The 11,916-nt window shown below is 31.8% G+C and overlaps 2 protein-coding genes across 2 annotated transcripts; both read right to left on the reverse strand.

The window, feature by feature from the left end:
* Positions 1-387: 387 nt before the first annotated feature.
* Positions 388-1,397, reverse strand: LOC110651677 (cell wall / vacuolar inhibitor of fructosidase 1). The gene has a single exon (XM_021807074.2). It carries the CDS (start codon positions 1,133-1,135, stop codon positions 608-610), a length of 528 nt encoding a protein of 175 aa, XP_021662766.2. The 5' UTR covers positions 1,136-1,397; the 3' UTR covers positions 388-607.
* A 9,366-nt stretch (positions 1,398-10,763) lies between these two features.
* Positions 10,764-11,335, reverse strand: LOC131174610 (uncharacterized mitochondrial protein AtMg00820-like). Its single transcript, XM_058138363.1, has 3 exons — positions 11,171-11,335; positions 10,980-11,075; positions 10,764-10,802 (listed from the first exon to the last, which is right to left on the reverse strand). Exons 1-3 carry the CDS (start codon positions 11,333-11,335, stop codon positions 10,764-10,766), a joined length of 300 nt encoding a protein of 99 aa, XP_057994346.1.
* Positions 11,336-11,916: the final 581 nt, after the last annotated feature.

Here is an 11,916-nt window from a genome sequence, read left to right on the forward strand (position 1 = left end):
AGAAATTGGCTTGATGCTTTACTTTCTTGGTGCAAAGAAATTCTCCTTTCATATTTTTAGTGATAAATTATTATGTCCTAGACAATTTCTACCATATCAATTTATGTTGGCTTTTGTTGTATAGAATATAAACAATAAACAAAGAATTAAGGTTAGATTCATTTATCATATACACTATTAGAATATAGGCTGATTACGTTTGTATGTATTTTTGTAGTATCAATCTAAAATTGATAGTATATATATATATATATATATATATATATGCTTTTATTAAAGAAATAAAATTCAGAATAATTTATTGGCATGAAACTATTTGAAAAATTAAATATAAAAATTTTAAATCACAAGTACCGCCAATATACAAACCCCAATATTATGATTTTTTTTTTTCACTAATACCGCCAATGACATAGCTTGAAGCCACTTGTATGCAATCGATCAAATGAAAATATTAATCAATGACAAAATTTGTCTGATCCAAAATGGTGAAAAAATAAATAAATTTAAAAAGTTTATTAACTTAAAAAAAAAAAAGAAACTTAATTATTATGGGATTTCCTTAGAAAGAAATTAAGCAACGAAAGAAAAACATATATCTCAACACTCAACTGCTTAGAATTACCTTAACAATGGAAGCAGCCACAACGGAGACGTCATGGAGCACCATATTCATATCAGACAGCTTGGAATGGTGACAGGAGAATTCTTCTTCACAAGACATGGCCTCAGTAGCAGCATCATATGTACCTTCTTGAGCAAACTTATAGTCACCTGTGCGCAGAGCATCAATGGACTGCGGGACGTCTCCCTTTATAATCACACTGTAACGATCAGCACAAGCTTTCAATTCTTGTCTCTCCTTTTCGCTAAGGCTGCTGCTGCGTTGAAGCAGGTTGTTGATATGTTTAACGGTATGGGTTGCCTTAGCATCAATGGTGAAAACCATTATCTTTGCTAGACCTTTAACGTCAGTACTAAAGCTTTGAGGGTTTGATATAAGAGACCACACACAAAGTTCATAATAGGGTGTCTGCTTGCAGGTTTGGTCTATCAAGTTGCTGCCAATAATGCTTAGAATTACAGCATGAACAGGGAAGATGGACACTAAGAGTACTAGGAGACTCCTCATCATCTTTTTTGTTATTTTTTCCTCTTGTATAGAAGGATAGAGAAATGGGTTCTTAGAAAGGAGTGGTGAAGCTTGAAAACTATAAAGAATAGTAGCTGTGCCTGTGGTGAGTTTTGATGTGTTTCCCTTTTTATAGTTGAAAATGCGACTCCTGCTGCTCAGATTTTTTTAGGACAGATGCTGAAATTAATGATATTCATTACAATCATTGTACATACAACAATTTAATCTCACGGTGGGATCCATATGAAACCTATCATAATTAATAGTTCTTTTTCATCTTTTTTTTTTTTTAAATAATTCACAGCCATAGAAATCGAATGCTCTGACAGAATCTTATTGTTTCTTGAACTCTTTCCTTGAGGCTCGCCTTAGGCTCGGACCACATAACGACCTTAGAGCCAATTTTTTGTTATATATATATATATATCTACACACTCACACTAGTCTACTAGACAGAAAGACAGAAAAAATAAATATTTTTGCTAATTAATAATTATAATTAAATATTTTATTTTTGGATTACATATCTCAACCTTTAATATTTTGAGTAATTGTAGTCAAGAACCTAATGAATTTGTAGAATTTTGAAAATTGTTCACCTAGAGCAGTATTGATAACTAAAAGAAATTAAAAAAAAAAAAAAAAAGTTTAGTCAACACATTTTTATCATGGATAACAGAATGAACCCTATATAAGATTTTGAGATTTGAATACAATTGCTCCCAATATTAAAATTGAAATATGTGATCCAAAATTAAAACATTTGAATATAATTACGAATTAGTGAAAATATTTGGTCATTTTTATGCAATTGACTTTTTTTTTTTTTTAAATCAGAGTAAATTTTATTAATAAAAAAAAAGGCAAAAGAAACTTAACAAAACCAGTCGAAAAGGCTAATATATATATAATCCTAACTTTTAGTATTTCTAATTAAGGTTATATGTTTTATTACACACACGTTTGGAAAAACAATTAGATGGTGTTTTCTTTTAATTAGGAAACTAATTATAGGGAAAATTAACTAATTATTTAATCAACTAATAAATAGTTTAAATATTTATTATTTCCTATTACTAATTTAAGTATTTATTATAACAGTCATATGAGAGTTATGATAGAACATGATTTAAGTAAATCAATCATTTGTGTGATTTTGAAATGGATGTATTTGATAGGAAATTATCATACAATGCTTATACAAAATAAAATTCGTCAAAAATAATTATAAATTTAAAATTATTACAAAAATTTATTATTTTATGAAATTATTTTTATTTAATTTTTACTCTATTCTTCGTTATATAAAGAAAATTTACATGCGTTATTTTTTCTCAATAAATAATTTATTATTTAATATAATTTTTTTAATTTAAATTGAGTAAAATAATATTTTAACCCACTGACTCAACTGTGGGGCTCCACCCCTAATAGAAAGTGAGTATAATATCCATTAAAATAAGGTGTAAAAACGAGAAGAGGAGAGAATGTGAGAGTGATGTGTGTATGTGTGTGTGTGAAGAAATAATTTTCTAAAATGTGTTTGCAATTTGTTTTAATAGAGGAGAATTCAGTGCTTGTGAATGAGCAATGAATTTACAGTGCAATAACAATAAGCTACTTTCAAAAATTACTGGAATCATAATGCAGTACATCAAGAAGGAATAGAGGGAGTGAGAGACCCTAATCCACCTTATCAGACAAAGAAACAGCTACCCTAACCATAGCCATAGTATGAGCATATTGATTTGCTGATTTAAAAAAAAAAAAATATTAGGCTTAATTTTAAAAGAATGGTCAATTAAATAATAAATTTTAATTTTAATATTCCATAATTAATTTAATCCAACCATATATGTTAGACTTAATTACAATAAAAATTTAAATTTAAATATAAATTGTTTTTAATTTTAATAATTTATGAAATTAGTTACAATTTTATTCAACTAACCAATTTCATCAAAACTAAATAGAAAGTGAAGGGAGAGAGAAGAAAAAGAGAGAAGACAATTATTATATATATATATATATATATATATATATATTTTTAATTTCAATTTTGATTAAATTGATCAGTCAAATAAAATTAATTTCAGAAATTGAATATAAATTATTAAAATTTTAAAAATTTCAATTATAGCGTAAATTCAGGCAAAAGTTTAAATTTTTAGTTTAGCCAAGCTTCATAATTTTTATCCATAAAATTAAGGACGTAATTAGAAATCCATTTTTTAGGAGGTTAAAAATAAATATTAAAAACAAACCAAATGAAATCTTAATAAAAATATAGAGATTAAAACAAAAATATAAAAAATTTGAATAAAAGTCACATAAAAATACAGAGATCAAAATAAAAATAAAAATAAAAATAAAAATAAAAATATTAAATGGGTAAATAATAATTTTCAAAATAAAACCTAAAATTTACATGTGAAATTTTAACTTTAAAATTTTAGAGTAGACAATCAGTAATTTTTGAAAAACTATATATATATATATATATATATATATATATATATATATATATATATATATGTAGCGATGATTTCAAAATGTCAAGCTTCCCAAGGAAATTTATGATAAGTTTTTCTTGATTTTTCAATTAATAAAATTTCTTTGATTATTTAAAAAAAAAAATTTATTTCGTTTAACAACCATTGCCCTTCTTTCTAATATGGAAAGCCTCTCCTTCTGATATAGATATATATGATGCGCATACAAAAGACTTGAATGACTAGGTAACTAAAGCTCTACTAAAGAAGTGTAAAAAAGGAATGAAACGGGATGACTGATTGATAGATACTTAGTAAGATTTCAACTCTTAACGACTTCCCTCTTTCTCTATGCATCAAGCATATGAGGTGCCACTCTACTGCACCTCATATGCTCGATCCATAGAAAAACCCCTCATATCTATAGCCAATCTTGTATGTGACAGTGTCATAGTGTAAGATAAAAAGAAATTAAAAAAAAAATGCCACATGTAATTCAAATCGTCCTTTCTCCTCACTCTCTTTCTCCTTTCGCGCGCTCTCTCCCTCTCAACTCTAAATTTAATCCTCCTTGTGCTCTCTTATGACTCTCCCTCTATGTCCTCTATCTCAATGAAAATAAAACGTAAATCACTGTCTACTCTTTCTCTTTTAAAACCAAAAAGAAAATTCCCAAAAATAACTTTTTATGGTTGTTTTTCTAGTCGATAATTTATTTGCTTATTAGTTCTCCAATATGTTTTCCTATTGCTTTTCGAATTTATTGCGGATAATACCCAATTTGAAAAATTGAAGGGCTAAAATGTAACAAATTCCAAAGTTGAGGGCCAAAGTTGGAGAATTTTATGGTAACAAACTAAAGATAAAGGACAAAAGTGTGATAATTTTAAAAGTTGAAGGACTAAAATGTAACAAATTCTAAAGTTGAGAGATTTTATAATAACAAATTAAATTAAAATGGAGAATGAAAGTGTAATAATTTCAAAAGTTGAAAAATTTGACTAATTTTTGTTACCTTTCCCAGCATTAAGTGAGATGAAATTGATAAAAGATATCCAAGATTTTCCAGTAGGCCAAGTTGATGCCAAATTAGCAGCTAGAGCTGGTGAAGTTTCTCCATGAATGGGTAGACAAGTAAGAGCTACTACATCTCTCAAAGTAACGAACATGGGTCCTAGTGCAAGTATGAAACAGTTACAGTGCCAAGACCAGAATGGTAATAGAGTAGCCAACAGTGGTTCATCATAGGCAATATCAACCAAGCTCAAGTCTATCAACTTCATCATGTGCATATCTTGCCAAGTTTGCTCATATTTGAGGCAAAGATAGTTCAAGCAATTTCGTCCAGCCATCATGTAGCCTCGACAAGATTTCATGCAAACAAGGTCCTGAGAAGTAGTATGTTTGCTTGAAGGGTTCCATGTGAATCAAACAGTGGATAAGGCAGGACATAGTAGGTAATTTCTTCAAAAGTGGGAACTAGGCCAAGACAAGAACCAGGGGGATTAAAGGAAGCAACAATGGTGGCTCTATTCAACATAAGATAAGAGCAAGTTATGGTTTGAGCATCGAAAGAAAAGTTAATGGTGGAGATACTACACTTACCTTGGATCATCTAGAACGATGGTAGTAGCCGGTGGTGGATTAGTTTGATTGTTCGACAAGCCTATGGAAGGAAGTTTTGCCATGGTGATATGTAAAACGGAATGGTTAATTCAGAAGAAAAGCATGTAAGAAGTAAGTCTTGATCCTAAAGCACTTATTGGAGATGCAAAAGTAGGTGGTGCTAAGAATAGAGAGATGGTACCTTGTACTGCCTATAAACAAGTTCAGTTGTGTCAAGAGAGAGAGAGAGAGAGAGAGAGAGATTTGTGTCATACTTGAAAGAATAAAGAAGTTCACCTAGCAAGAGTAGAAGACGCAAAATCAAACAAAGGAGTCACTACAAGTAAAATCGAGTCACAAAAAGTTCATTGCAAATGGAGAAACTTTGAGGAGGTTCCTAGAGTAATAGTTGTGCTTGCGGGTGACGTCAACATTCCTATAGTTGTGCTGGAGGGACCTGAGGGTTCATGGAAGGTCATCACAATGGAGATAAGTAAAGTGGACGATGCATGCAAAATGGACAATGATACTCACTAGGTTTGGTGGATGAAGTCCTCTCCATACTGGCAACACTAGGTGGAGGGAAGTTTGTCAAGGGTTCCAGTGGGATGCCAACCCAATTCTAACTGTGAGAAGAAAAGCATAGTCATCAATGAAGCTTGAAAGGTATTTCTCATTACCCAAGAGTTTCATTGCTTTTTAGTTATGCTAGAAGTGAAATCTTGGTTGGAGTATGTGTATGTACTCTATGTGTTGAAGTGGAATGACTGGAGGAGGATTTGTGTAGTTTAACTGGGATTATAATGTGGCTTGAGGTTTAGATTTTTGGCATTAGGTGTGTTCCATGGGGCTACCTTGCTAAAATATAATTAGGGATAACCTTGGATTTTAATGAAGGTTCTTTTGGGATGCATAATTGGTGCTACAATGTGGCTTGATTCCTAGTTTAGAGTGAGAGGTTTATATTGATGGGCTAAGTTTTGGTGCCATAGTGTGCTTTAAGTGTGTGCAAATTTGGTGATGGGTTAGTAGAAAATTTAGTGCAAGATACTTTAGGAAATAATGAAAGACATTTATGGTGTGTGAAATGGAAGTTAAGTGGTATAGCTATGCAAGAATATTTTTACAATTTGTCCATATTAGGTAAGCAGTAAAATTGATCTTAGTGCTACAAGCCAAATTGCAAGCAGTTTGATCTAGAATTTCCCAAAAGAAAAAAAAAAAAGGAACAACAAGGTGTTAATTTATGCAGTTTGTGATGGATAAGAAAATTGGTGTGATAAGGTGGATTTGGGTTCCACAGAAATTTTAATAGCATTTCCCTTATAATAGTATCGTGTCGAAAATTTTCAAACATCGCAAAGGGTCACAATCTTGACACAAACCACAAAACAAGTAAAGATGCCATTTAACGTTTGCAAATTTTTAGAGGACACACAATTCAACAATTCAGCATGTGATTAAGGTTTTCTCAACATTTGAAGAACAATAAAAAATTCACAAAAAGTCAATTTGCGAGTATCATCCATCAATTACATGGTACAAGCAAGAATCATGCAATCGGTATCAGTTTTATGAAATGTGCATTACTCGAAAATGTTCTGATACTCAAAATTCGTCAGTTTATTTAAAGGTACGTTACCTAAAAAATTTTCTGATATTTAAATTTGTTCTTTTCCATCAAATTTGTTACCCCAAAAAAAAAATTGTAGTATCCTAGTTTATCAATTTCTATCAATTTCTCGTTATCTGAAAAATTCTAATACCCAAAAAATTCAGACAAACTCATCAAATTCATTAACAATTCATCAATCATAAATTTTTTGGTGATCAAAATCATACAATTTCACATCATTCTCATCAAATCAAGTAATTTCATGTCACCCAAAAATTTTTGATACACCAAAGTCGTTAGAAAATTTAAGAGAACATACCTTTTCTTCATTTTTTTTTCTTTTGCCTTTTCCTCTTCCTTTCTCTTCCTTTTTCTTCCTTTTTCTTCCTTTCTTCTCTTTTCTTTTCCTTTCTTTTCTCTTCTTTTCCTTCTTTCTTCCTCCTTGGCATCGTCCACTCTTCCTCCTCTCCTTGCATGCCACCTTGGGTCCTCCCTTGGCTGGCATTTGATCCTCTTTTCCCCTTTGGTCGGCAGTAATGGGCGACTTCTCTCACTTGCTTGCTGATTTTTGGATTGGATTGAATTGGTATGGGTTGTGAGATGTGAGAGGTTTTTGGTGAGTTTTTGGTTGAAATTTAAAAGAAAAGTGTGAATAGTGTGTGGTTGGTATGGGAATTGAGGGAAAAATTATGAGATTAGGAGTGTGCAAGAGAGAAAATCGAAGGATAGTGAGAGAGATGGCATGAGATTAGGAGTGAGAGAGAGAAGTCAACGATGGGAGAGAGAAAGGGTGTGTGAGAGACTGGATCTTTTGTCATTTTGGGTTATCTGTGAGGTTTGGTTGCTTAAGTGAGCTAATGGACTTGTATTTGGGTGAGCTAAGATTGTGTTTTTAAGCCCATTAGTAAGAGTGATGTAAGACTGGGTCCAGTCCAATTGAAAAATTATTTGTGTCCAATATGTGTGGGTAACATAATTGAGAGAATGAGCTTAATATTATTAAAGGGTTAATGGGTTTATGAGAGTTGTGAATCAAGCCCATCTTGAGAAAAGCTAAAATCCATTTTGTGTGGGTAAGGAAATTGTGAGACTAGGTTATCATCTATAAGTAAGAGAGTTGATGGATCCATTGTAATTGGGGTGAGAGAAAAATAATTTTGAGCAAGCCTCTGAGAATTAAAATAGCATATTATTTTAATTTTCAAGGTCTATTTGGGTTGTGAGAAAATTGATCCATAGGTTGTGAGATATATATATATATATATATAAAAGAAATAAAGAGTTGAGAGAAAAATGTGAGCTTAGTCATAAGAAAAATTTTATTAAATAAATTTTGGCTGACACATCGCTAGTTAAATTTTATTTAATAGAATTAAAATATTCTCTTATTTAATTTATTGAATAAAATTTTAGCTCTACCAATATTGCCTATTTTTATTCAATAGATTAAATCCTTCAAGAATTTCTCCATGGAAACAAGACAGTAAGAGCAATGTAGAACTTACAGAATTTCCAATTCAATTCTAGACAGCTAAGTGACCGCCACGATGACATTTAACTTTTTCTTTACATGTGTACAGCCTAAGTCTATAAGCTATACACATAGGGGGCCATCTGTTTATATCGCAATTTAATTTTAATATTTTTAGGCCCCAGTTAATTAATGGGTCTAAATGTTAAATTAAATTGCCAATTTAAAGTGATTAAGCCCATAGCTCAAGTTGACAAAAGATCAAAAGTCAGTGGATATTAATTGCATGGAGCCAAATTGATTAAATAATTACCGGTACAAATGGATGTTATTTATTCAGTGTTTAAAAATATCTACTAAAGATGAACATGGGAGTAGAGTAATGGGCAAGTGGATAAGTGGAGAAAGTGGTGTAGTGGGAGGTTATGGGAGTTGTGGGTGGTTACAGGTAGTTATTAGAAGTTGTGAAAGTGGGCTAGTGGGGAGAGAAAGGTGGAAGTGGTGGAGAAAGTGGTAACTACCTAACTTAGCCACCAAGCAAGATTTTTCTATGTATTGACATGCTGAGCAGAAGCAAAAGGAACACACAACAGACAACCAACCAATCAATACTTGATAGATACAATGTCTTAGCTCAAATTTTCTATAGTTCGGTAATGTTTACATTTCAAGTAGTTTTTTAATTTTCCAACCAAGCAATTAGTCTTTAATTTTTAGTTCAAGTGATCATTTACATTTTGCTTGCACATATTTCAATTCTTGGAAACAATCTTTTCAATTTTCAATCCAAATTACGACTTTCCAGTTTATATTTCCTTTCAAGCAATCAATCCATTTAATTTTCAATGTCCAATTTACTTTTCAAGCAATGATTTAATTTTTTTGCCAAGTGATCATTTACTTTTCATGCACAAATTTGTTTTTCTGCAAAGCAATCAATTACATTTTCAATGCACGAATTTACTTTTTCTGCAAAGTGATCAATTTACTTTTCTAATGCACAGATTTAATTTTTAGTCAAGCGCTCAATTTACTTTTCCAAATCAATATTTACATTTTTTGCAATGATCAATTTACTTTTCAAGCACAATTTTACTTTTCAATGCACAAGCTCTCATTTAAGTTTTCTCAAATGATCAAGTCCTTTTCCAATTTCACAAAAACTGAATGAGTAGAGATTCTAACGAAGTGCATCCTAGTGGAGTTAGGGACCCAAGGAAAGATTAGGTCCTTTCTTTCCCATTAATCATTCTGTTCAGAAGTCAGACCAGTGCAAATTTATTTCACATGGGATCATACGCGTCTCTGGCATGCTCACAAAATAGTTCACACATAAGGAAAGGCCATACGTGTTTTGACACATGTAAATTGAGTAAAATCAATTCCATGGGGAAACCCTCTTATTCATATTGATAGAATACATATGACAATTTATATATAGGAAAGAATTCTAGAATAGGAAGCTAATAAATATAATTGATTCCGAAATTAGCTTCTAAAATAATTTCCTAATGAGTATATCCTTAAATTAATGTGATTCTAATACTCTCCTCAAGTTGGTTCATGGCTATTACACATACGCAACTTACAAACTAGAGTATAGAATACTTTGCTACTTAAACCCTTGGTGAACACGTTGGCCAGTTGATCTTTTAAAGCCACATGAGAGACACTCAATGTTTCATCCACAATTTTCTCTTTCATAAAGTGTCAAGCAATCTTTATTGCTTTGTTCGATCATACTGAACTGGATTGTAAACTATACTAATAGCGACTTTATTATCACAATATAAATATAAACTATTTGTTCTTGACAATTTCATTTTTCCCATCAACTTTCATAACCATAGCAATTCACAGACACCTTGAGCCATGGCTCTGTATTAAGCTTCTGTACTAGATCTAGCTATTACATTTTTTTTCCTTCTCCAAATGACTAGGTTATCACCAACAAAGGAATAATAACTTGATGTTGACCTCTTATCATCAAGAGATCCAGCCCAATCAGCATCTATAAAGGCCTTTATTTGAAGATGTCCATGCTTTGAGAAAAGAAGTCCTTTTCCAGGAGCAGAATTTAGATATCTCAAAATGTAAAAAAATGGCTTCTAAATGAGGTTCATGAGGATCATGCACATGCTGACTCACTAGACTTATTGAACAGACTATTTCAGGTCTAGTGTGTGAAAGATAAATCAATTTGCCAACTAACCTCAGATATCTCCCTAAATCCACTGATTCCCCAATTCTAGCTTGTAATATATGATTTACCTCAATTGGAGACTCTGTTGGTTTACAACCCAACATACTTATTTCTTCTAAAAGATCCAGTATATATTTTGTCTGAGAGATAAAGATCCTTTTATCTGATATGGTGGCCTCTATTCCAAGAAAGTATCTTAGTTTACTCATTTTTAATTTCAAATTCTTGTGCTAGATGTTTCTTTAGAAGGGAAATTTCTTTCTTATAATCTCCTGTTGCAACTATATCATCCACATAAACAACAAGCAATATGATCCAACCTCGATGATTTTTATAAATAGAGTGTGATTAGCATTCTTTAACAGAACTCGAAGGAGATCATAGCCTTGCTAAATCTATCAAAATATACCCTAAGAGACTGCTTCAAACCATACAAAACCTTTTTTTAATCTATAAACCTTCCTTTTGGTTTTCTCATCATCAAAACGTAGAGGAATTTCCATATACACTGCTTCCTTTAAGTCTCCATGCAAAAAGGCATTCTTAACATCAAACTGTTGTAAATCCCATTAAGGTTTGCTGCACATGATAATAAAATTATGATAGTGTTCATCTTTGTAATAGGACCAAAGGTTTCCTAATAATCCACCCCATATGTCTGTGTGAATCCCTTTGCCACCGATTTGGCCTCATACCTCTCAATCAAACCATCAGCTTTATGCTTTATAGTGAACATCCATTTGCATCCAACTAGTTTGCTCCTAACAAGGAGAGTAACAAGACCCCATGTACTATTCTTTACTGAAGTCTTCATCTCTTCAACTATAGCAGCCTTTCAGTTTGAATCAAGATATGCTTCCTTCCAATCCTGTGGGATAGACACAGAAGAAACAAACAAGATAAAGGCTCTATAGGATGGGGATAAAGAATCATAAAACATAAAGTTACATATAGGATGTTTGGTACAAGCCCAGACTCCCTTTCTTAGAGCAATAGGGATATCAAAATCAGAATCAAGAATCAAAGGAGACTCATTATATACCTCAAGATGTTTAGGATCTGAATCTAAGGGTTCTAATTGATCAGGAGCATTATACTCAATGGTCTCATCCGTTTTTAAAAGAGTAGAGGTTCTCAAATCCAACCTATTCAATCTCTTTATAGGCTGAGGTGACCTATCCTAAATATGTTTAGGTGAATGATCTTGAGCATTATTAATGTCCCCCTGAAGAGAGTTGGAAGAATAGAAGATGCAGGACCAATCACCTTTTCCTTCTTATGCTCTCCTTAAAGAGGTGTTCCCTCTGCAAATAGGGTTCAAATTTCCTAAAAGTGACATCCATACTCACAAAATACTTCCTGGATGGTAGGTGATAGCATTTATATCCTTTTTTG

The sequence above is a fragment of the Hevea brasiliensis genome, chromosome 16, assembly GCF_030052815.1.
Source record: "Hevea brasiliensis isolate MT/VB/25A 57/8 chromosome 16, ASM3005281v1, whole genome shotgun sequence".
NCBI lineage: Eukaryota > Viridiplantae > Streptophyta > Magnoliopsida > Malpighiales > Euphorbiaceae > Hevea > Hevea brasiliensis.